A 27025-nucleotide genomic window follows, 5' to 3' on the forward strand; every position below is an offset into this window, starting at 1 on the left:
TTAGCACAATTGCACTAAATTGAGATCATTTTATATACGCAATTTTGTTTCCTGGTTCTTTTCCTTTAATAATTTCAAGCATGTTGCTACACCATTAAATATTTTAGGTACAATATTTTAATGGCTGTATTAAGATGTCTAAACTATATGCATGTGCCATATTTAATTTAATAATAGCCCTCTTGGGACATGTTGTCGGATATTTCCGCTGTTCCCTGTTAGAAATAATGTTATAATTAACAATATTCTTAGAAATACTTGTTCACACCTGATTGCTTTATTTCCTCAAAATAAGCTTTTAGAAGTAGAATTACTAGATAAAAGAATATGTGAATACATAAAACACCTGCATCACACGTAGAATTAATCTTTTTATTGCCTATATGACATGTAGAAAAACGCATGCACAGAACTATGCAGCTTCGAGAGTTATTGCAAAGTGGACAACATTGTAACCACAACCAGGTCAAGAAATTTGAACAACTGCCGGCATCTCAAAAGCCCGTATCTCCCCCTGTCTGATCACAGCCCCCTGCCTCTCTCCGAAGCCATTTTAGTCTAGATGCCACTTTCATGCTTTTATATCTGCACCATCCAAATAGGTATCCCTGAATGATATAATTCAGTGTTATCCATCTTTTCAAATCTTTATGTGCAGCCCAGCCGGCGTAGCTCAGTGGTTGCGCGTCAACCTATGAACCAGGAGGCCATGGTTCGATTCCCGGTCAGGGCACAGGCCCGGATTGCGGGCTCGATCCCCAGTGTGGGGTGTGCAGGAGGCAGCCGATCCATGATTCTCTCTCATCATGGATGTTCCTATCTCTCTCCCTCTCCCTTCCTCTCTGAAATGAATAAAAGTATACTTTGAAACAAGAAATATTTACTGCTTTGAGATGATAAAGATTAGCCTCCTATGTTTTCTCATCCAGCTGGAGTTGATTCGGGGTACCCTGTGAGGAACCCGCTGGAGTTGATTTGGGGTACCCTGTGAGGAAGCAGTCCCGTTTCATGTCTTTCCATGTGGACAGTCAGTGGTCTCAAGAAAATTACAGAAAAGACTGCTCTGCCGCGCCACGTTTGCCATAAATCAAGCGTCCGTGTAGTGCGCTTGTTTCCAGGCTCCATCCTGGTCCATTGGCCTGTTTGCTGGGCCTTCCACCTCATTCCCCTGCAGACATATCTTGACGGGTGTACTTGTCTCTGCATTTTCCATATACATTTTAGAGTCAGGTTGTCCGTCCACACACACACACACACACACACACACACACACACCTGTTGGGGTTTTGCCTTGAATATTCTATCAAATCTTAGCAGCTTGAGAATAATTGACATGTTTACAATATTGAATCTTCCAATTCCGTGACCGTGGTGTCTGTCTGCCCATCTATTTAGGTGTTTGATTTCTTGCAATAGCATTCTATGCTTTTCTCCACAAACGGCATATACTAGTACATCCTTTGTTAGACTTATTCTTAGGGATTTGTTTTCAAAGGTAGACCATTCTCTGTTTCTCTCTCCCTCCTTCACTCCTTCCTTGTAGTGACTTGGTATTCCTTTCTATTCATCAAGCTTCAGCAATTCCAATAATTGAACTGTAGACTTGTTTGGGTTGTCTGCATATCTGATCATGTCATCTGTGGGTGAGGAAGGTTTTGTTTATTCCTTCCAATTGTTTTTACATTTTATTTCTTTTTCTGGTCTTTACTGCAATGGATTAGCATCCTGGAAAATGGTGATAGCAGGGGTGTGTTTGTTTTTTGTTTTGTTTTGTTTGCTTGTTTCTGATGTTCAAGTTTGTCAAGCATGCATGGATGGTGAATTGTTATTAAGTACTTTTTTCTGTGTATGTTGAAATGATCCTATCTAATAAAAGAGTAATATGGAAATTGACCGTCACTCCAAGACACAAGATGGCCACCCCCATGTGGACACAAGATAGCCGCCACAAGATGGCCAGCAGGGGAGGGCAGTTGTGGGCAGTTAGGGATGACCAGGCCAGCAGAGGAGGGCAGTTGGGGGAGACCAGGCCTGCAAGGGAGGGCAGTTGGGGGGTGGGAACCAGGCCTGCAGGGGAGGGCAATTGTGGGCGATCAGGCCAGCAGGGAGGGCAGTTAGGGGTGACCGGGCCAGCAGAGGAGGGCAGTTGGGGGAGACCAGGCCTGCAGGGGAAGGCAGTTAGGGGTGAGCAGGCCAACAGGGGAGGGCAGTTAGGGGTGACCGGGCCAGCAGGGGAGGGCAGTTAGGGGCGACCAGACTGGCAGGGGAGTGGTTAAGAGGTGATCAGGCTGGCAGGCAGAAGCCGTTAGGGGCAATCAGGCAGACGCAGGCGAGTGGTCAGGAGCCAGCAGTCCTGGATTGTGAGAGGGATGTCCCTGATTGGAGAGGGTGCAGGCTGGGCTGAGGGAACACCCCCCCCCGCCCCCATGCACGAATTTCATGCACCAGGCCTCTAGTCATATTATATTTTTCTTTAATTTGTTAATGCAATAAATTTCATTGATTCTTAAGTTAACAAAACTTGGTTATATTGCATAATCCTTATAATCTTTTTTGTATTTTTGCTAAGTTTGCTTTGTTTACATTTTGTTTAGACTGTTTACGCCTATATTTATGAGAAGGTTGTACTATAATTTTCACATACTGTCCTATCAGGTGTTCATAGCTAGATGATGCTAGCCTTATCAAGTGAAGAGGGGCATGTTCTCTGTTTTCTTGCCCTCTTTATATGATTGGTAGACTCGCCTATAAACCCATCCAGGCTGGACTTTTTTGTGAGAAAGGTTATCATTTCTGATTCAATTCCTTAAATATTTATAGGAACATTCAGGTTTTCCGTTTATTACTGTGTCATTCTGGTGAATTCTATTTTGCTAGGAATGAGTGAACTTTAAACAATTTTGGCACATAGTGGATCGTAATATCTCTGCAGGATCTTTTCATTCTTAATACTGGTAATTTATGCCTTTTCATTTTCTTTCTCAGTCTTCCCAGACATTTACTAGTTTTATTTGTCTTTTAAACAACAATTTTTAGCTTTGTATGTTCTTTTTATTGTGTGTTTATTTTCCGTTTCAGTAACTTCTGCTTATTGTTTCCATTCTCCTAACTTGGGTTTAATTTTCTGGGTTTTCCCCCTTCCTTTTAGCCTTTTTGTATCCTTGGGTTTTGGATGTGTTTCTTGTTAAAGACATATAGTTTTTTTTTATTCTATGCTATCAATCTTTCTCTTTTAATCGGAGCATTTAATCCATTTACATTTAATTATTTGGGGGGATTAGTTTGGTTTACATCTATGGTTTTCTTATGTGCTTTCTATCTGTACCACTTAACGTATGTTTCTTTTTCTTGCCATTCCTGATATATCTGGATCAGTTGAATATTTTTATCACTCCACTTTCCTCCATTAATTTGGAGGTTTAGGCACTCTTCTCCATTATCTTAATTTGTACCCCAGAAATAACAGTGTGACTTCCTAATTCATCATATTTTAATATTGATACCATAAATTTCATATCATGCCTTCTTTGCTTCTAAGCTATTGTTTTGTATATTTAAATTATACGTGTCTGTATAAATGCATGTTATGTGTATTTACATCACTCTGCTTTATTATTTTTATTCATTTAGATTTTCCCTCAGACTTGTCCTTTCCTTGTTCTCTATCCTTTCGGCATCTCTAAGGTTTTATCTGGATTCATTTTCCTAGTGTCAGTCTGCTCGGGGGGCAAACACTCCTTTTTCTGTTGGTTTCAGACTTCCTTTATATCCCCTTTTATCTTTAAGGATATTGACTGAGTAGAGAATTCTAGATTGGCATTTTCTTTCCATCAGATACCATTCTACTGTCTTCTAGCTTCCACTGATATTGGGAAGTCAGCTAGCAGTCTGCCACTTCTCAGAGCATAATAAGTCTTTAGTCCTCAGGTTATTAAAAATGATGTTTTCTTCAGTTTTTGTTTTCTGTACTTTTCTCTGTGATGGGCCGTGTGTGTGTGTGTGTGTGTGTGTGTGTGTGAGAGAGAGAGAGAGAGAGAGAGAGAGAGAGAGAGAGAATCCTGCCTTAGGTTTTTTAAGCTTCTTGAATTGGTGTATTGATATTATTCATGATTATGGGAAGTGCTCAGTCCTTAACCTTATCTCTTCAAATATTGCCTCTCTACCCCTCTCTTTCATCACCTTTAGGATCCAATTAAGTACAGATATAGGTATACCTTCTGTATTCTATGTATCTTCTACCCTCTTTTCTGTATTGTGTAATTTTTCCTTTTCAAATCTATATTTTTATTTTTTTTATTTTCTTGGGAGAATTCATACTCCGCTTTCATGTTCTGGGTAGACCTAGTCAGCTTCATTGTTTAATAATCTGAACTGGATAACCTCAGCATAGGAAGGTCCTGTGATTTTGTTTTTATTGTCTGTCATTTTTGCTGCTTCTTGGTCAGGATCTCCTACCCCTTCGTGTACCTCATTCATTTTGACTGTGTGCTGGAAAGCACTTCCAAAAATATTGGCCAAGGATCATGCCTCCTTCCTCCAGAGAGGACTTCTGTTTGTTTTACTAGGCACTCGCAGTGCGGGACTATTGAGGTTCAATGCTTAGATATCCTGGGCACTGGGAGACAAAGACTGATTACAAGCATGGGAAGGGGCTGGTTGCATCTGGTTTGTCCCTAGCTCTTCAGGTCTGAGCTCCATGTGGGAGGTGGGTTAGCAGATTCCCTGAGTTCTGATTTGTTTTCCATTAGAGGTTGGCTGTGTGAGCTCCTGTCCCCGGGGCAGAAGGGACTGAGGCTGGGCCTTGCCTCTCTGAGTTCCATTCTCTGGCAGTGCTCAGCCTACATCCTGACCATCTAAGCACTTGGGTGCCTTCAGGACGTTTTAATCCTGTTGTTGTTGTTGTTGTTGTTGTTTTGTTTTGTTGTTGTTGTCTTCGAAGGGAGACATCAGATAGCAGAAGTCTAGCAATAGAGTTAAAACTCCTTTCACATAGTTCCCTGTTACTTTCCATAATGATTGTACCAATTTCCATTGTGTAGATGGACCACAGTTTTCTCATCCACTCATCTGCTGATGGGCACTTAGGCTGTTTCCAGATCTTAGCTATGGTGAATTGTGCTGCTACGAACATAGGGGTGCATATATCCTTTCTGATTGGTGTTCCTGGGATCTATTCCTAGAAGTGGAATCACTGGGTCAAATGGGAGTTCCATTTTTAATTTTTTTTATTTTTTATTTTTTTTTAAATATATTTTATTGATTTTTTACAGAGAGGAAGAGAGAGGGATAGAGAGTTAGAAACATCGATGAGAGAGAAACATCGATCAGCTGCCTCCTGCACACCCCCCACTGGGGATGTGCCCACAACCAAGGTACATGCCCTTGACCGGAATCGAACCTGGGACCCTTGAGTCCGCAGGCCGACGCTCAATCCACTGAGCCAAACCGGTTTCGGCCATTTTTAATTTTTTGAGGAAGCTCCATACTGTTCTCCACAGTGGTTGCACCAGTCTGCATTCCCACCAGCCGTGCACGAGGGTTCCTTTTTCTCCGCATCCTCACCAGCACTTGTCGTTTGTTGATTTGTTGATGGTAGCCATTCTGACAGGTGTGAGATGGTACCACATTGTTGTTTTGATTTGCATCTCTCGGATGATTAGTGACTTTGAGCGTGTTTTCATGTCTCTTGGCTTTCTGAATGTCCTCTTTCGAAAAGTGTCTATTTAGGTCATTGGCCGAATACTACGCTGCTATAAAAAAGAAGGAATTCTTACCATTTGCAACAGCATGGATGGAACTGGAGAGCATTATGCTGAGTGAAATAAGCCAGTCAGTGAAAGAAAAATGCCACATGATCTCATTCATTTATGGATCATAACGAACATTATAACCTGATGAACTAAAATAGATACAGAGGCAGAGAAGCATCGAACAGACTGTCAAACTACAGCGGAAGGCTGGGAGGGTTGGGGGGGAGGAAGTAGGGGTAAGAGATCAACCGAAGGACTTGTATGCATGCATATAAGCACAACCAATGGACGCAAGACACTGGGGGCGGGGTGAAGGCATGTGCTGGGGAGTAGGGGAGGCCGGGGGAAGGTCAATTGGGAAAAAAAAAAGAGACATATGTACTACTATTTGTAATATTTTAAACAATAAAAAAATAAAATTTAAAATAAAAAGATTGTACCAATTTATGTTCAAACCAGTGGTACGTGAGCGCATGCATGTTTACATTTTGATAAGGCAAAGTGGCTGGTAGGTTTTCTTGGCATTTTTACGCATTTTTCATTTGTTCCATTAATTTTGTTCATGGTGTTAGAATTTTTGTACATTTATTTGTTAAATATGCAGGTGTTTCTAATCCGTCAGAGAAGGAAGTTACAAAAAAGCAAGAGTGGAGGTTAGAGTGAGCGCTGCTGGATTAGAGTTGGAGGTGGCAGTGTGACCTCATATTCAGTTTAATATATGTACATGTATGTGTGTAATGTGTGTATACATATATGTTTGTGTGTGCATATACACTGAGTGGCCAGATTATTATGATCTCTGAAAGCGTAATAATGTGGCCACTCAGTATATATATATATATATATATATATATATATATATATATATATATATATTAGAGGCCCAGTGCATGAATTCGTGTGCATGGGTGGGGTCCATCCAGCCTGGCCAGGGGTGGGGACATGGGCGGTTGGCTGGCCTGCCTGCTGGTTGAACTCCTGGTTGAGGGGACAATTTGCATATTAGCCTTTTATTATATAGGAGTGGCCCGAGATCATAATTATCTGGCCACTCGGTGTATGTGTATACATGCATGTGTACACACAGATAGATACGTGGGTTACTACACATTCGTGTATTTCCCAGCTCTGTCCACTGAGAGGGCCGAGAAATAGTGATGATGCTGTTGTAATGAGCACACCTACACCCAGACTTTTTAAATATATTTTTATGGATTTCACAGGGGAAGGGAGAGAGACAGAGAGAAACATCAATGATGAGAGAGAAGCATTGTCCCCCACTGGGGATGGAGCCCACAACCCGGGCATGTGCCCTGACCGAGAATCGAACCATGACCTCCTGGTTCATAGGTCGACGCTCAACCCCTGAGCCACGCCGGCTGGGCTAAACCTTGATTATTTTTTAATTAACAGCATGAAAATGACAGGGACCTCTTTGGGCTGCAATATTGCCATAGGGTTGGATTTGGGGAAATTAGGAGGCCCTTACAATGGTTTGGTGTCAACATTGGTGGCTAGGATAGACCAGTGTCAGTAGAGATGAAAGGAAGCGAGTAGAACCTGTAGCTATTTAGGTGTTCACATGAACAGGATGTGGTCATTGGAAAAAGGAAGTAAGGAGGCGGGAGTGAGCGTCCCTGCTCACTGGCATGAGCACCTATGACATGATGGGGCCTGGAAATGGATGGTGAAATATAGCTCGGACATGTTGACTTGGACGTTTCTGTGCGACATCTAAATGAAGTTGCTCAAGATGAATATCTTCCTCCTGTAATCATGTTAGTGTCATCCATGTAAGGACTACAATTATCCAGTTTGGAACTGAAAACATGTATCTTAATATCACAATTCAGATTTCCATTTTTGCTGAGCGGTCGTAAATTCAGGTGCTTGTTTTTGCAAGTGTTGACTGACGTTGAGTGATGGTTGCCACCATTTCTTGGGACTCGCACAATGGCTGGAGGGGGCGTGGTGGGGTTTCCCATCCACCTGTGTGAGGGTGGGCCAGAAGCTTCGCTGGTAGTGTGGCGGGGCCTGCACTGGGGAGCCAGCCTCTGCGTGGAAAGAAGGCATGAGGGAGAGCTGCATTTCTAAAGAGCTGAGGCAGAAAGCAGAGCTGGAGAGACTTAGGAAGAATCCTATTACTACCCCACCCCAAAGCCATAGAACAAAGGAAATGGACGCAGTGGCTAGGCGTGATTGGGTTTTGAGTGGTAGAGGTACTCCCTGGCTCTCACCTGCGAAAGTAAGTGGGACTAGATCCGAAGTCTAAGAAACTTTAAAATAAACAAATAGATAAAATGTGCTGCCCAGCCGGCGTGGCTCAGTGGTTGAGCGTCGACCTATGAACCAGGAGGTCATGGTTCAATTCCGGTTAAAGTCACGTGCCTAGGTTGAGGGCTTAATCTCCAGTGTGGGGAGTGCAGGAGGCAGCCAATCCATGATTCTCTCTCATCATTGATGTTTCAGTCTCTTCCTCTCTCTTCCTCTCTGAAATCAATAAAAATATTTTTAAATGTGCTTAAACTAGCTGAACTAATACATCATTAGATAAAGAATTGCATATAAGGTATTTGCACAATTATTTTTTTTTAGAATTAATGAAGATGAAAGGTTGGAGGGTGGTGTAGAAAAGGGGGAAAGTTTAAGGATCCGGCCTTCAGACACTTGACCCTGTGCAAACATACGGGCCATTTAGCAACCAGTGTCTTAGATGAACTCTGCAGGCTTCATGCTGAGAACAGAAACGCGATAGCTTGGAAGCTTGGGTCCTGCCTAGCGCCATGACATCCTGTCTGCCTCTTGGCCCAACGGGAAAGAAAGCACACGTGATATAATGAACAACATAAACCGATGAACAAAACAGATCCAGAGACAGAGAAGCATCGATCAGACCGTCAAACCTCAGAGGGAAGGCAGGGGAGGGTGGAGGTAAGGAGGAGAGGTCAACCAAAGGACTTGTATGCATGCATATAAGCCTAACCAATGGACACAGACACCAGGGGGGGAGGGTGAGGACAGGACTGGGGGGATAAGGGGGCATTGGGGGACAAAGACACATTTGTAACCTTAATCAATTAACATTTAAAAAAAGAAAGCACACTTGTGAAGCTGGTTAGTCTTTTTTTAAAAGCCCTTTGAAAAAACTAGAATATCACTATCTTCTCAGCAAGCCCCCCACACACACACACACACTTCCAGAAAGTGTACAAGAAGCAAGAACTGACACAGGGGTCTGAGGCTCAAGCGGCTGGGGTTCTGGTCCCAACTGCCATGAATCCGTTGCTCACCTCTAACAAGTCTTTTCCAGTTGGAGACTTCTGTCATGTGACTCATTGTGATTTCTATCTGGAGGCCCCTTCCCACTCCCCCCCCCCTCAGAACCGTAACTGAAAGAGGAAGAACATGTGTGTGTAAATATGAATGCTGGAGGTTGGGAAGGTGGGTGTTTAGCTGTAAGGATGAGTGAGAACACTGAGGGCTAATAGTTGTTGCTCGCAACCATCTTCCTTTCTTTTCTGGGAATTTCAGAACACCACACCGAGAGGCCTGTTAGCATAACCCATCTACTAACTCTGGACGATGCGCTCTCTCTTGTAGCTGCTGTTTCCTTGTCCACTAGGAGGCGCCGTTGTCACAGCATTGAGTACTGGTCCAGAGAGCTTGGTCTTTGAAGCAATTGGACAAGAGAAATGTCTGGAAAGAGAAAAGGGTAGTGCATACAAGACCCTGGGAATGGTGCAAATTACTCTTTGATACCTGCCTGGCATTAGAACAGTCCTCAGTTTCTTCTTTTTTTTTTTTAAATATATTTTATTGATTTTTTACAGAAAGGAAGGGAGAGGGATAGAGAGCTAGAAACATCGATGAGAGAGAAACATCCATCAGCTACCTCCTGCACACCCCCTACTGGGGATGTGCCCGCAACCAAGGTACATGCCCTTGACCGGAATCGAACCTGGGACCCTTCAGTCCGCAGGCCGACGCTCTATCCACTGAGCCACACCGGTTAGGGCAGTCCTCAGCTTCTAAAACTTGAAAAACAATATCTTAGGTGACATCGCCATTTTAGAGGTGGCCAGTTCTCTCAAGCCAGTTTTGTTTTCAAAGAATTTGGATTCTGTGCTGATCAAGAGACCTTAGAGATTACTACACCAAATCCCATCCTTGTATTAAGGAGTCCTCATCAACCCAGAAATCTGAAATGGCAGGTTCGGGGTCCCCTGAGCAGTCAGGGTGGACCTGAGAATAGAACCCACGTGTAGGGGACACAGCTCATGGTTTCTGGCTGTCCATCATGTGAACCTTCTTCCGGTGTGTGGAGGATCTTTCATCTTCAGAGTCTTGCTGGGGGACAAAGCCCACCTTCTCCTGTAGTCACTAAAAGTGCCAGACATTTCCTTGCCTTGGCCGTTGGGACATGAGCCGATGACCCCTGATGGAATAATAGCTAGTGACCAGTAACTGGGACCATGTGGGCCGCTCAGGTCGGAGGCTACAGCCGGAGGGCCAGTCATGCACGCTGCTGTGCTGCCCTTACCAGATCAGGGTTTTGTTTCTGACTACGGAGCACCGGTCTTGGTTTGATAGGCCTCCCACCACTCTGTGGGTAGTCCAGTGTCCTATTAATAAACTCCATCTGCTGAAATCAGCCAGCGGTGGTTTCATTTTCTTGTAACTAAGAACCTTAACTGACCTAGCATTAAGGAACGAGAATGAGTAAAGGGGGGATGGCAGAAGACACTATTCTAAGACGAGGAGCCAGTGTCCTTGCTAAGTGGTTATAAAATCTGCACCTCTTGAACCTTGGGATGTCAGCCATGGTCTCGGAAGGCTGTAAGGTTAGGCAGGAAGCTGGGGACAGGGTAAAAGATGAGGGCAGGCCAAGGGCCAGATAGCCCAACATGCCACGTTCTGGTGAGAAAGTCTAAGGAACCCAAGTTTCAATTTCTTTCTTTGATTGAAACACTAGAGGCCCGTTGCACGAAGATTCGTGCAATAGACCTTCCTTCACCTGGCTGCCGGCACCAGTTTTCCTCCGGCACCGGGGACCCAGGCCTTGGCTCCGGCCACCTCCTTCCGCCTTCTTTCAGGGTTGGGGCTTGGACCCCTGCGGTGGTGGCGCTGCCTGGCCCCGCATCACCATCCGCTATCAGGGTGCCACCGCCGCCCGGGTCCCTCAGCGATCAGAATGCTGCCGCTGCCCCGGGTCCCTCAGCGATGGGGGGCGGGGCAGCGCATGGGGGCCGCCATCTTTGCTGGGTTAATTTGCATAGCACCCCTGATTGGCTGTGGGCTAGCGAAGGTGTGGTCACTTAGCATATTACTCTTTCATTAGGTAGGATATTTTTATTGATATTTTTAGAGAGAGAGGAAGGGAGAAAGAACGAGAAACGTTGATGTGAGAGAGAAACATCAATTGCCCCCCCCCCCCCGCCGCCACGGACCTTGACCAGGGATGGCACTCTGCAACCTGGGCATGTGCCCTGAATGGCATCGAGCTGGCGACCTACGGGTGCACAGGACAACGCTCAACCAACTGAGCCACACCAGCAGGACCCAATAATTTTTCATAAAACCTAACTTTCCAGGTCCTTAGGAATATATATTTTTCAAAGTAGGAGGATATAACATAATGAACAGTTTGTAAATTTGATATATAATTCTTACGGTGGGGCTGAAGTAGGTTTAGAGTTGTGAGTACTAGTACTCGAAACACCGAGTTTATTCTTGTATTATTATGTATGTACTAGTGGCCCAGTGCACGGATTCGTGCACATTGAAAGGAAATTAATTAGAAGAAATCTAATAATAGACAAATATGCAAATTGACCGCACCTTCGCTACACCTAAGCTACGCCCACCAGCCAAGCCACGCCCACCAACCAATCAGGATGAGTATGCAAATTGCCCCAACAAAGATGGCGGCTAATTTGCATATCAAGACAGCGTCCAAAGAAGCCAACAGCTGCAGAAGGGAGTAAAGCTTGGGGGAAGGGCGGGGCGGAGGCGAGGCCAGGGGGGAGGAGAAGGGCGGGGCGGAGGCGGGGCCGGGGGGAGGAGAAGGGCGGGGCAGAGGCGGGGCCGGGGGAGGAGAAGGGCGGGGCCGGGGGAAGGAGAAGGGCGGGGCGGAGGCGGGGCCGGGGGAGGAGAGGGCGGGGCGGAGGCGGGGCCGGGGGAGGAGAAGGGCGGGGCGGAGGCAGGGGCCGGGGGAGGAGAAGGGCGGGGCGGAGGCGGGGCCGGGGGAGGAGAAGGGCGGGGCGGAGGCGGGGCCGGGGGAGGAGAAGGGCGGGGCGGAGGCGGGGCCGGGGGTGAAGGGAAACGCAGGCGGGCTGGAGGAGAAGGCGGGGTGGGTGACAAGGGCGGGGCGGAGGCGGGGCCGGGGGTGAAGGGAAACTCGGACGGGCTGGAGGAGAAGGCGGGGCGGGCAGGGCGGAGGCGGGGCCGGGGTGAAGGGAAACGCGGGTGGGCTGGAGGAGAAGGCGAGGCGGGTGATAAAGGTGGAGCGGAGGCGGGGCCGGGGGCGAAGGGAAACGCAGGCGAAGGAGGAGAAGGTGAGGCGGGCGAACAAGGGAGGAACAGAGGCGGGGTAGAGTGCAGCAGGAAATCCTATTGCAGGATTTTTCCTGCAACGGGAAAGCTAGTATTATAATATTGCTATTCGCCCTTTCTCTATAATAGAAGTGTCAGAGATGAAAGAAAATTAGTAAAATGTATGTGAAAATATTATATAAATTGATTAATAAATAAACAATAACAACATGATATAACAACACAAAGACACGATATAAAAACAACAAAAACATGATTTAAAAATATGATATCAAAACAACATAACCCACGGCCGAAGGTGAAATTGTGTGGCCCAGTGAGGAATTGGGCTCCCTCCTCTCTGGTTCTGGGGTGTGTCACCTGAGAACCACCGCTGCCAAGTCACCGTAGCTTAGCAGCTCCTGCATTGAGCGTCTTCCCCCTGGTGGTCAGTGTGCATCATGTACCAGCCAGTCGGATGGTCACTTAGCCTTTTATATATATAGATTATTGTATTCTTTTCCATACAAACAACTCTAAGCCTACTTTTGCCCCGCCCTGTAGATAAAGAGCTCCCTCCAATTGGAGAAAAGATGTTAAGCTTCATACACAAATGGGCAAGGACAGGAATAGACACTTCCCACCAAAAGAAATTCAACTGACATAGGTATATGGGGACATGCTCAGGCATCTTATGTCTTTGACAATATGTCAGAATTTCTGTTACAGTGAACAACCCTTTCCCCATTGAAAAGATGAACGTTTCTATCTGCTTACATAGCGTAGTTAACAATCCTGCGTCAGTACCTTCTCTAGTCCCTGTCCAAGTTCATACTGAAAGGGTTTGATTGTATCCTGTGTACAGTATAGCTGAGAGAAGAGAGCTTAGCTCAAATTATCGCCCCTTAAATGTTTCACAATCTACTGCTCCAGGCCCACCTGACATGTTGACTCCTTCCCGACCTAGTGCTCCTGGCTTCCTGTTGTTGGCTTCTCAGAAGAAAAGATGCTGCTTTCCGCTTCACTAGCAATCGTCCCTGTCCCTTCTGCGCTCACTCACTCTCTTTTCTCATCCTCTCCTGTCCTCCCTCTCCCCATCCGAGAAGCTGCTTACTCCATGAACACTGTCCGGATCCCTCGAAGGTGAAAGAAATCAGAGAGTTTGTGTTCTTCTCTGTCCGCTTCCTTCATGCCCTCAAAGATGGTGGCACCCACAGCCAATAAGGAGGGAATATACTAATTGATTGCCCCGCCCTCAAAGATGGCGGTGCCCACAGCCAAAAGATGGTGGTACCCAGTCCCCTCAGCCCAGCCACTTTGCACGCCTGCCTCTAGAGTCTGCCAGGCCCCTCAGCCCCCAGCCGCCAAGGGCCAGCCCGAGGCACAGGCAAGCCTTGGATGGCAGCTGCCCAGCCACCCAGGGCCGCCTGAAACTCAGGTAACCAGGGCCGGCCAAGGCTTGCGCTGCTGGCAGTGGCAGCAGCAGAAGTGTGATGGGGGTGTCGCCTTCCCCTGATCGCCGGGTTGCCTCCCGCCCCTGAGGGCTCCCGGACTGTGAGAGAGGGCAGGCTGGGTGAGGGACCCCCCTTCAGTGCATGAATTTTCATGTACCGGGCCTCTAATGTATTTATATGAAGAGAACATTTTTGCCAAATACTCTGCAGTCACCTCTTTGTCGTCAGTCAAGCATCCACATATGTGTGACTGTTTGTAGGCTCTCTGTTATGTTCTACTGCCCTGTTCGTCTGGCCTAGTGTCAGCAACATAGTCTTCATGACTAAGCTTTATATTAGGAAATTTTGCAACCAAGGAGAGCAGATCTTCCCACCTTACTATTCTCCCAAGTAGCTTAGGTCTTCTTGTCCTTTTGCGGCTCCATACACATTTTATTTTTTTTTTAATTTAATAAATCTTTATTGTTCAGATTATTACAATTGTTCCTCTTTTTTCCCCATAGCTCCCCTCCACCCAGTTCCCATCCTACCCTCTGCCCTTACCCCCCCATACTGTCCTCATCCATAGGTGTACGATTTTTCTCCAGTCTCATCCCGCACCTCCTGCACCCTTTCCCTGCTGAGAATTGTCAGTCCACTCCCTTTCTATGCTCCTAATTCTATTATATTCACCAGTTTATTCTGTACATCAGATTTTTTATTCACTTGATTTTTAGATTCACTTGTTGATAGATATGTATTTGTTGTTCATAATTTTTATCTTTACTTTTTTCTTCTTCTTCCTTTTCTTAAAGAACACCTTTCAGCATTTCATATAATACTGGTTTGGTGCTGATGAACTCCTTTAGCTTTTTCTTATCTGTGAAGCTCTTTATCTGACCTTCAATTCTGAATGATAGCTTTGCTGGGTAGAATAATCTTGGTTGTAGGTTCCTGCTATTCATCACTTTGAATATTTCTTGCCACTCCCATCTGGCCTGCATAGTTTCTGTTGAGAAATCAGCTGACAGTCGTATGGGTGCTCCCTTGTAGGTAACTAACTGTTTTTCTCTTGCTGCTTTCAAGATTCTCTCTTTGTCTTTTGCCCTTGGCATTTTAATTATGATGTGTCTTGGTGTGGTCCTCTTTGGATTCCTCTTGTTTGGGGTTCTGTGTTCTTCCTGGACTTGTAAGTCTATTTCTTTCATCAGGTAGGGAAGTTTTCGGTCATTATTTCTTCAAATAGGTTTTCAATTTCTTGCTCTCTCTCTTCTTCTGGCACCCCAAAAATTCTGATGTTGGTATGCTTGAAGTTGTCCCAGAGGCTCCTTACACTATCTTCATATTTTTGGATTCTTTTTGCTTTTCCAGTTGAGTGTTTTTTGCTTCTTTGTATTTCAAATCTTTGACTTGATTCTTGCGATCCTCTAGTCTGCTGTTGGATCTCTGTATATTATTTTTTATTTCAGTCAGTGTATGTTTAATTTCTAGTTGGTCCTTTTTCATATCTTCGAGGGTCTCGCTAAATTTATCGGCCTTTTCTAGAAAATTCTTGAAAAACCTTATAACCATGGTTTTGAACTCTATATCCAGTAGTTTGTTTTCCTCCATTTCTTTCATTTGTGATCTGTTTCTTTGTCTCCGCATTTTGGCTGCTTTCCTGAGTTGATAGAGTGGCTTTGTGTGCTAGGTGTCCTATAGGGCCCAGTGGCTCAACCTCCCCAGTTACCTGAGGTGGACACTCTTGGTGCACCCCTTTGTGGTCTGTGTGCACAGTCTTGTTGTAGTTAAGCCTTGATTGTTGTTGGTATCACTGGGAGGAATTGACCTCCAGGCCAATTGGCTGTGAGGATCAGCTGTGTCTACGATGGGAGAACTTCTGTGCTGGAGACACCTTATGAGACAAGACTTGCAAAAGCCTCTGTGCTCAGCTTGGATGGAGCGGAGTCTCAGGGCAGAGCAGACAGCAATGGTTTCCCGTCCGCCCTACCCTAATAGGCCCCTGTGTCTCAGTGTCCCGTGGTAATCGCTGCAAAACACCTCTGAGAGAAAGCCGCCCTCGAGTTCCGCCCACTGCCAGACAGTCCAATTTCTCCCCGAATGAGTCTGGGTCCCCAGAGTCTTGCCTGGAACTGGAGTTCAGTGCAGTCAGGAGCTTTTGTCTCCATCCCGCTTGAGAAAGCCAGCTGCGCACTCAGTTGCCAGTCCTCTCCATGCGTGCATCTCAGTACCTCTGCCTCCTGCAGCTCCTCTGAGTCTCAGTGTGCTTTTCTCTTTCCTTCTAGTTGTAGAATTTCCACTCAGCCAGCCTTCCTGTGGTTCTGGATGATGTCGGTTTTGTCTTTTAGTTGTAGTTTTGAAATTGTTGTGCGAGGCAGCAGTTTAGGTGTTTATCTATGCCACCATCTTGGTTTCTCTCTCAAGGCAAACATCTTTACTTCTACGCAGAAGGGTGCGCACACATGGTCTGGAAGCACACTCTCCATACACATTTTATATTCTGCTAGACATTTTCCACAAAGCCTGTTGGGATTGTTATTGGAATTCCATTGAATTCATGCTTCCATTTGGAGAAGATTGCCTCTTTACAGTATTGAGTCTTTAAGTCTGTGAACAGGATAATTTTCTCTCCATTTATTTTATAACTTATCTTAATTTAATAAATATCATACTTTTCTCCCTGGAAGTCCTATCCATCTTTCTGTGATATTTATTTTTATGTTCTCAAAAAGCAGTCTTTAGAATTTTTATTTTATTTATAACAATGATTTTGCTAAATTCTGATTAATTTAATCTTACCTTAGATCATTTTGGACATTCTACCACATGAGGTTATACCATCTGTAAATAATGACAGTTTGTTTCCTTTCGATCCTTATGCATTTTATTTCTTTATCTCTCGCATACTGCACTGGCTGGGACCTCCAAAATATTGCTGAATATGAGTTATTGGAGTGCTCATTTTGTATGTCAGTGTTCAGAATCATAGTAATTGAATTCCAAATGTGAAAACAGTTTTACATTCCTCTGGTGTAATTTTTTACAAACCCAACTTTGTCCTGATGTAGTTTTTATATATTGGTGTTTTGGTTTCCTAATGTTTTGTTTGGGTTATTTTCATCTATGTTCATTAGTGAGATTGTTCTTTAATTTTCTCATGCTGTCCTAACGTGTTTTTGTATCTAGGTTAAGCTAGCTTCATAAAATGAATTGGAGACTGTTCGTGCTTTTTATTCATTTTATTTCTCCCTCAAAATGTTCAGTAGAACTTGTCAGAAATTCATTTTAGGCCTAAAGTTTTTTATTCCAGAAGGTTTTTAATTACTGATTCAATTCCTTTAATCAGTAAAGAATTATTCTGGTTTTCCAATTCTTTTTGTGTCCTTTTTATGAGTTTTATTTTTCCTGGAATTTGTCCATTTCAAATTTGTGGCATAGAGTTTCAATACCACCTTTAGAATGTTTGCAGGATACAAAGTGTTAGCTCCTTTTTCATTCTCTTTAATTTTTATTTATTAATTTTAGGGCAGAGAGAGAGAGAGAGAGAGAGAGAGAGAGAGTCATGTGCCAGGTAGGGAGAGAGAGAAACATCAATTTGTTGTTCCACTTATTTATGCATTCATTGGTTGATTCTTGTATGTGCCCTAGCTGGGAGTCAAACCCACAACCTTGGCGTATCAGGACAACGCTCTAACCAACTGAGCTTACTGGGCCAGAGCTCCTTTGCATTCTTAATATTGGCTTCTATATATGTGTTCTCTCTTTTTTTTTTAAATCAATCTTGCTAAAGATTCACCATTTCGCAGGGAACAACTATTAGCTTTCTCGATCCTCCTAATATGTTTGTTTTCCATTTCATTAATTTCTGTCATGTTTCCTTTAAATTTGTTGGGGTTTAATTTGATGATCTTTATATAACTTATGGAGAATGGATGCTTAGTTCATACATTTTCAGCCTTCTTTTCTAATATATGCATCTGCAACAGTAAATTTCCTCCTAAGTACTACTTTGTCTGCATTTTATAGGTTTTGATGTGTTTATGTTTGTTATTCAGTTTAAAAGATTTTCTCATTTTCTAATGATTTATTCTGAGATCTGTATAATACAAGTATATTGTTCAGTTTCCAAACAGGGCTTTTCTAGTTCCATTTCATTAATCTCTGCTCATTATAATTTCCCTCTGTCTTCATTGGGTACAATTTGCTGTTCTTTTAAAAATTTTCTCCTGATTGAATCTCACTAACTCTAGCTTTTTTATTTTTTAGTATTTGACATCAATATTCATGATATTTTTGTTCAATAATTTAAAGTTTTAAAACAAACGTATGGATGCAAGCTACTTTGTAAATACTGTGTAGCTGCATTGTGAAGGGGTGTGTTTGCGTTTTGTTTTTTTAACATTTAGAACTGTTTTTAGTATGACAGAAGTGGTGGTACCTGTTCATTTTTTTTTAAGTAGGAAGTAAAAATAATCCAAGCACAGTCCTACCCACCCACTATTTCACACCCTATTATAATATTCAAAAATTATTCAATGCATCTGCATACACACATATATGCATATTACATGTTTATACATACTAATATAATATGAACATCTTTCTATAGCAATAAATATACTTCTATAGCATCATTTTAAAATATATTTTTATTGACTTCAGAGAGGAAGGGAGAGGGATAGAGAGAGAGAAACATCATGATGAGAGAGAGTCATGGATTGGCTGCCTCCTGCACGCCCCACACTGGGGATGGAGCCCGCAACCCAGGCCTGTGCCCTGACCGGGAATCGAACCCTGACCTCCTGGTTCATAGGTAGACGCTCAACCACTGAGCCACACCGGCCAGGCTCCTAGAGCATCATTTTAATGGCAGCGTAATATTCCACTCTGTGGATTTACCACAATTTATTTAACCATTAGCCTCTGTTGACCATTTAGGTTGTTTCTGACTTCTCCCTATTATAAGTAGCTACAATAAAACCCTGTCATTAGCCCTGATTATTTCCCGAGGAATGAAACTATTGGGGTAAAAGACATGTACCTTTGTAAGGCTTTTGTCAAGTACTGTAAAATTACCCTCCCTAGAGGTTGTGTTGATGTGTTTTTCCATCAACATTGGATTACCTAATTCAAGAAAAGTTTCTCCAACCGAGAGATACAGACAGAGAGAGAGAGAGAGAGAGAGAGAGAGAGAGAGAGAGAGAGAGAGAGGGAGAGAGAGACTTATGCCCACCTCCTCCTTTCAACCAGCTCTGTATTTGCTGGTCTAATCATGACAACACCCCAACGGAGAAATGTCATGCCTCAGCTCTACACAGGTTTTGATATGTGCTGTTTTCATTATCGTTGTTAGAAGTATTTTCTAATTTTTCATAAAATTTCTCCTTTGAGTCATAGTTTCTTTAGCCTGCATCTCTCAATTTCAAGCATTGAGAGAGTCTCGAGTTACTTTGTTCATTTATTTCTGACATAACTGTATTGTGATTAGGAAACATACTCTGAGTACTTAGTCCTTTAACTGTTGCTGGATCTCAGAAAAACACTTATGTGAGTTATTAAGTTATAAGCTGAACTAGCAGTGTGTGTGTGTGTGTGTGTGTGTGTGTGTGTGTGTGTGTGTGTAAAACATCATTTTTACTTTTAAAGTGACTACAGACAAACCAGGTTACTCTGATTTGAGTATGTGGCAGACATTTAATTAAAAATGAACACATTTTGCTGTGGCCAGTTTGGCTCAGTGGATAGAGCGTCGGCCTGCGGACTGAAGGGTCCCAGGTTTGATTCCAGTCAGGGGCACATGCTCAGGTTGTGGGCTTGATCCCCGGTGGGGGGTGTGCAGGAAGCAGCCAATCAATTATTCTCGTCATTGATGTTTCTATCTCTCTCTCTCACTTCCTCTCTGGAATCAATAAAAATATATTTTAAAAAGTTAAAAAAATAAAAGGAACACTTTTTAGGCCTTACCGGTGGGCTCAATGGTTAGATCGTCAGCCTGCTGAAGCGTCTTGAGTTTGATTTCTGGTCAAGGGCACATACCTGGGTTGTAAGTTGGATTCCTTGCCCCAACCGGAGCACGTGGGAGGCAACCATTCGATGTGTCTCTCTCACATGGATGTTTCTCTCTCTCCCTCTCTCTCTCTCTCTCTCTCTCTCTCTCTCTCTCTCTCTCTCTCTCCCTTTTCCCCTCCTCCCCCCGCTCCACTCTCTGGAAAATATCAGTGGAAAAAATATCCTCGGGTGAGGATGAACAACAAAAAAATGAACACATTCAGTAAAAAATGAATGAAGTGAGCCTGCTGCTTCAAGAAAAACAACTCAGAGTAGTTGTTGCCAGCGATGGAATTCAAATCTTCAAGTGCAAATTAGAATTTTGGAAAACTTGGATCTGCACTGTGAGCTTAACAGCTTCCCAGGTCTTAAGGATGTCTCTGAGGCAGTCCGTGGGGATGTGAACAGATGCGGTCTTTGATGTTATATAATCAAATGTGTCAGTATTTGGGAAATCTGCATAGCTCAGTGGACCAGTACAGTATTTTTCAAATAACCAAGGCACCATGTTACATAGTCACACACAGGGAAAAGACCGATTCGAAGAACAAGACAGAACAATGGATTATAATGGAACAGAATACAAAAAGTTCCCTCATGTGGTTTCAGATTCCACATAGCCATTTGCCTTTAAGAAGCTACCACTTCCACCCTGGCCGGTTGGCTCAGTGGTTAGAGTGTCGGCCCGCTCACTGAAGGGTCCTGGGTTCGATTTCAGTCAAGTTCGATTTTACTCTATCCCTGCGCTGGTGGGAGGCAGCCAATCAATGTGTCTCTCTCAAATCAATGTTTCCCCCCCCTCTCTCTCTCTGTCTCTCTCAGTTTTTAACTCTTACAAACAATCCTATCTAAGAAGAGTAATATGCAAATTGACCATCGCTCCAACACACAAGATGGCCACCCCGTGTTGTCAAAGATGGCCTCCACAAGATGGCCGGCAGGGAAGGGCAGTTGTGGGCGATCAGGCCAGCAGGGGAGGGCAGTTGGGAGGGACCAGGCCTGCAAGGGAGGGCAGTTGGGGGCAATCAGGCCTGCAGGGGGGGACCCAGGCCTGCAGGGGAGGGCAGTTGGGGGGGACCAGGCCTGCAGGTGAGGGCATTTGGGGGGGACCAGGTCTGCAGAGGAGGGCAGATGGGGGCAACCAGGCCAGCAGGGGAGGGCTGTTAAGGGTGACCAGACCTGCAGGGGAGGGCAGTTGGGAAGGACCAGGCCTGCAGGGGAGGACACTTAGGGGCAACCAGGCTTGCAGGGGAGGGCAGTTGGGAGCAACCAGGTTGGCAAGGGAGAGCAGTTAGGGGTGACTGGGCCAACAGGGGAGGGCAGTTGGGGGTGACCAGGCTGGCAGGGGAGAGTAATTAGGGGCAATCGGGCCGGCACGGGATCAGTTAGGTGTCTATCAGTCTGGCAGGGGAGTGGTTAGGGGGTGATCAGGCTGGCAGGCAGAAGCGGTTAGGGGCAATCAGGCAGGCAGGCAGGCGAGCAGTTGGGAGCCAGCAGTCCTGTATTGTGAGAGGGATGTCCGACTGCCCATTGGGATTGGGCCTAAACGGGAAGTCAGACATCCCTCTTAGGGTCCCAGCTTGGAGAGGGTGCAGGCTGAGCTGAGGGACACAACCTTCCCCCCTCCCCCCGTGCACGAATTTCGTGCACCGGGCCTCTAGTTAAGTAATAAAGACTATTATACATAAAAACAAAATTACTTTTTTTAAAATATATACTTATTTTTCATGAAAAATTTTTCTGTTGATGTATAATGGATATATTATTGTTATTTCAAAGTAAATGGTTCTCACCTTTCTGGATTTTAATTTTTAATACAGCAAATATTGATAGATGAAACCCATACAAACACAATCCCTCTGGGGCTCTCAATGATCTTAAGAGTAGAAAAGGACCCTGACATTTTTTTAAAAAGTTAGAGCCCGGCCATTGTAGCTCAGTGGTTGAGCATCGACCTATGAACCAGGAGGTCGAGGTTTGATTCCTGGTCAGGGCACATGCCCGGGTTGTGGTCTCCATCCCCAGTCGGGGGCGTGCAGGAGGCAACTGGTCCATGATTCTCTCTAATCATTGAGTTAGTTTCTCTCTCTCTCTCTCTCTCTCTCTCTCTCTCTCTCTCTCTCTCTCCTCCTCCCTCCTCCTCCCTCCTCCCTCTCCCTTCCTCTCTGAAGTCAATAAACATATATTTTTTAAAAAGTTAAAGAACTTAGTGGTTGTCCTAGAAATTGCAGTATGCTTCCTGATTTATGTTCTTGTTGTTCAGTATTTTTATTTAAAATCAATCTCTCTCTCTGCAGAGAGAGAGAAAATGGTTGTTTTATGCAGTCATTGTTCATTCAGGTTCATCTGAATGGTATGCCTGTAGCCTAGGTGTGTAGTAGGCTATGCTGTCTAGGTTTGTGTGATGTTTGAACAATTATGAAATTGCCTACCAACTTATTTCTCAGAACATTCTCCCATCAAGTGGTGCGTGACTGTACAGATTTACCACATTTTATGTTTTTCGTGACTTGCTGCATCGCTGAGTTTTTACTGTATTTTTCTTCTACCTGAGGATTGCTCATTTGTATTTTCTTTAGGGGCAGGTATGCTGGTGGCAAATTCTCTTGTTTCCTTTCCTTATCTGAAATAATTTCTCAAGAGGTATTTGGTGAAAATGGAATTTTAGGTTGGCAGTTATTTCGATGTAAGATTCCTTTCTACTGTACTCTGTAGCTATAGCTTTCTTTTACCTTGCTTGATGTTTAGTGGGCTTTCTTAAATAAGTGAGTTGGTATCTTTAATTATTTTGGGGTCATTATCAGGCACTATATTTTTAATATCGCTTTTGCTTCATTTTCCTTTCACTTTTGAAACTTCAATAAAATATATACTGACCTTGTCACTAATCCTGTGTTTCTTTTGCTTACTTCGTATTTTCCTGGCTTTGTAGCCTGAGCTACTGAATAAATGAAGTGGATTTGAAAACACTTCATAAGCCTTAAACTATGAAAATGTTAACCAACTATTAATATTTGGATAATTTTTTTATATATTTAATGATCTGGCAAAACTCTCATATACACATACACACACATACACACACATATGTTTGTATGTAAGTGCTAAATGTTATGATATGGGCTATATGGGGCTGTTATAGAATTTAAGCAAAAGAAGGGCTTGATGTGGCTAGTAATCATTTAGGGGACTTTGGGGGAAGGTGGGATTGGGAGTAGAACCTTGGATTAAGACAGGTTTTGAATTTGAGAAACAATATATGCAGAAGCATGTGGCCAAGATAACAAGAGGCCTTACTGATGTGATAAGAAATAGAGAACCATTTTCAGTTTGGGGGCAAGATAAGTGACACTGTGGCACAAGCACATCACTGTGTTAGAAGATGTTTGTAGTAAGTAACTTTGGTAACAGAAGTATAAACAAAAATAAGTTACGGGTTAGCTAATTATTTTGCCTTCCACAGTATATAGCTTGACTTCCCATTTAGTATTGATAACTATGACTAAATGTTTTAGAATTCTTGTTGTATTTTGAGAATATTTCATGACTTGACTAGCTATAGATAATTTCAGAATTTGATTCAAAAATATGCCCGTAATCCCCAGATTTCCCTTTCCTGAGACTTCTCGTTGTGATAATCCAAAAACAATTTATAGTGAATTTCTCAGACCTTATTTGACGCTACCATTGTATCATTTTCCTCTTTCTTTCCCTGTTGATTTTCAATGTGAGGATGGTTATAGTGTCCTTTACAATTTATGTGTGTTTTCCTTGAAAGAACGGAGAGTTAACTAATTCATTACAATCAGTCATTAGCTGTCAATCAACTAATCACTTAGTTCCCATGCATTCACTTTCAGTGTTTGCATCCTGGAATCTCCTCTTTTCTGACATGCTTTTTCCCTTTTCTCTGCAGTATGGATGGAGCGGATCTGTGCTTTGAAATCGTAAAACGAGCTGATGCTGGTTTTGTGTACAGTGAAGCTGTAGCCAGGTATGTAATTTGTATCACCTCCCCAGAGGTCAAAGTGAATGTAAAAGAAAGAATTAAGCAAAAAACAACAACAAAAACTTGCATGAGGCTGCCTGTTCTTTGAACTGATGGTGAGCATGCTGCCACTCTTTCCTGCAAGGACATATGTGATTTATGTACATCAGTGGAACCAGCTAGTGACTGTATGTGCAAAGGACTGAACAGTGAACGGATTAACTAGAGGCCCAGTGCACGGATTCGTGCACTGGTGAGGGGCATGGCCTGTGGGGATCAGCCTACTGTGGGAGCGCGGCTCATCTCGGTCAGCTGAGTGGCGCTCCCACAGTGGGAGCACACTGACCACCAGGGGGCAGCTCCTGCGTTGAGCGTCTGCCCCCTGGTAGTCAGTGCACGTCATAGCAACTGGTTGACCGGTCGTTCTGGTCGTTCCACCATTCTGTCGCTGGGCTTTTATATATATAGATATGAGTTTATAGTTTCACATCAGTACTGCCAACTCTCCCATTTCTGATGTCTTTTTTCTTTCCATTTTATTTTGTATTGGTTTCATGTGTACAGCTTAGTGGGTGGACAGTCATATACTGGGGTATTTCCAGTACCCACCTGGCATAGTTATTACACTATTAGTGACTGTATTTCCTATGCTATACTTACTTCCCCATGACTATTTTGTAACTACCTATTTGTGCTTCTTAATCCCTTCACCTCTTTCACCCAGTCCCACCCCACCCCCGTCCCCTCTGATGACTTTTACACAAGGAGGGATTTGCTAGCTCAGGAATTAAACTTGGGCTTTCTGTTTGTATGTTTGATTTGGGGGTGTTGGCAGATGTTACCTCATTAGTTTTTTGGTTGGCCTTTTAGTGATAGCAACTTGTTATGTGACCAGTTATTCTGAGAAAAACCACAGAACGGTAGAAGGAACAGAAATAAAAGCACAATTTTTCTGTTGAATGTATTTGCTTGAAGCCAGTGTGTGGTGATCCCAGTCAAATAGCAACCAGTGTTCTACGTGGAGAAGTTGTTGTAAAGAACTAATGGCTCAAAATAAGGAGTAAATGTGAAAAATCACAGGAGCCATGCACTGGGCCACTTGCTTATAGATTTAGAGTAAGAAGTTGTGTGCTTTGGTGACAGTCATATCGTAAATACCACTCGGATGGGTTGCCTTTTTAATGCATGTGGTACCTGCATTAATAGGGGACAGCATCCCTCCTCAGGCACCAACCATAATATGTTGAAGGGTTCAAACCCATTAGGATTTTTAAAAACTTCCCACCATTTAAGAAACAGTTACCATTAAATGATTATAACTACCCCCTCCCCCCCCCCCCCCGTCCCCATCGTTCTTTTTATAATTTTGGCATCATGGACGGATGCAGCTTAGAACAGCGATTTTCAACCAGCGTGCTGCCAGAATTTTTGAAACATGTAATACCTGACTTTCGTCAGGGGCACTGATCTCTTCCCTTAGCGCAGTGGTCGGCAAACTCATGAGTCCACAGAGCCAAATATCAACAGGACAACGATTGAAATTTCTTTTGAGAGCCCAATTTTTTAAACTTCTTCTAACGCCACTTCTTCAACATAGACTCGCCCAGGCCGTGGTATTTTGTGGAAGAGCCACACTCAAGGGGCCAAAGAGCCGCATGTGGCTCGCGAGCCGCAGTTTGCCAACCGCTGGGTTAGATGGTCAAATAAAAAAATGACAACAGCCAACACTACAGTAGCCATCCAATGTGAATGAATCAAAACGATATGTATTTTTTGGTCACATCAGCAAAAAAAAAAGTTTTTTGATGTGCCGCAGAATTTTAGTAATTCGTTTATGTGTGCCATCAGATAAAAAGGGTTGAAAATCGCTGGCTTAGAAGACTACCTGATGCAACTTGGAGCTCAGAGAGGCTTGACTTTCTTCAAGTTCATTGCTCTGCCTCCTCCTACCTGAGGAGCAAGGGCCCTAGTCTCAGAAGATGAAGCAGCCATAGCTATAGCACAAGATAAAGAATATACTCAATTTGAGGTAGCTGCTGTTTTGTGCTGTTGGAGCTAAGGACAAGAAGGAAGTGGAAGTTTATATAAATTATAATTACTTTTTTATACTCCTGATATTCATGATAGAACTGAGGTGAAATGTCCTCTTTTCTTTTATGCCATGCTCATTCAAACACATTCTAGCATTTTTTAATCCCAGTTGTCTATTGTTTTGAGTTCTTTTCAAAACTTTACATCCTGCATTCTTTATTGTGCTTTAGAACTAAAAAGCATCTTTACTACCAAAATAGTCGATGACATCTTAATTTTTCCTATGGCAATAGTGGTAAACCACTTTATTTGACTATGTAAAACTCTCAAGAATCAGAGGCAACTTGCCTTTTGTACTTTCCCAAGTTGATAGCTTTCAACAGCAGCATCAAAGAGGAAAAACTAAAAATTCTGATTGTTGATTTTATAAAATAGTGAAGCTCGATGGAGGAAGATGACCCTTTCCTCTTTGAGCCACAATAACACCGGGGCCCCTGGCACATACGTTGGCGGGGTTAGCGTTAAACCAGGACCACTTTTCCTCTGTTCCCGCCCATCCATATAACTTTTCCTTAACTTCAAACTTGTCCCTGTCACTGGGCTGGGCGTCAGGATAGGGAGAACAGTCATGTGTGGGGGTGATGTCAGACAGTAAAATGACTTGCAGTCTCTCCCGATCTCAGGATTTATAGAAAGGGTAGTTTATACACATCAAGATGAAAGCCTGTTGGTTTTAAAATCTACCTATGTTTGCTGTTGAAGTGATGTCATGAAAGGAATCCTATAAAATAAAAGCCTAATATGCTAAGTGTCCTGTCGACTGGTCGGCCATTCAACCAATCAAAGCATAATATGCTAATGATACGCTAAGGCCACTCAACTGCTCACTATGATGTGCACTGACCACCAGGGGGCAGACGGTCCAATCAGTAGGTCAGCTTGCTGCTGGGGTCCGGCTGATCGGGACTGAGCGAGATGGGCCGGACATGCCCTGGAGCCCTCCCACGTCCCTCACTGGCCCCAATCGTGCACCCGTGGGGTCCCTCGGCCTGGCCTGGCCTGTGCCCTCTTGCAATCCGGGACCCCTCGGGGGATGTCGGAGAGCCAGTTTTAGCCTGATCTCGCAGGCCTGGCTGAGGGACCCCACTGGTGCATGAATTCATGCACCGGGCCTCTAGTTTTTCATAATGGATCAGAAAAGACTAGTTTGGGGACCAGCAAGTGACACGGCAAAAAGAGAGGTT

General features: G+C 43.9%; 1 protein-coding gene across 7 annotated transcripts in view; it reads left to right on the forward strand.

Moving 5' to 3' along the window:
* The window catches only part of CASK (calcium/calmodulin dependent serine protein kinase), a 291959-nt gene that overhangs the window by 116468 nt on the left and 148466 nt on the right, over positions 1-27025 (forward strand). For all 7 annotated transcript variants that reach the window (XM_054714350.1, XM_054714353.1, XM_054714355.1 and 4 more), the window contains exon 4: positions 23679-23756. In XM_054714350.1, coding sequence (XP_054570325.1) covers positions 23679-23756 — 78 coding nt within the window. The remainder of the gene's footprint in view (positions 1-23678; positions 23757-27025) is intronic.

This window comes from Eptesicus fuscus, chromosome 1, assembly GCF_027574615.1.
Source record: "Eptesicus fuscus isolate TK198812 chromosome 1, DD_ASM_mEF_20220401, whole genome shotgun sequence".
Classification (NCBI taxonomy): domain Eukaryota; kingdom Metazoa; phylum Chordata; class Mammalia; order Chiroptera; family Vespertilionidae; genus Eptesicus; species Eptesicus fuscus.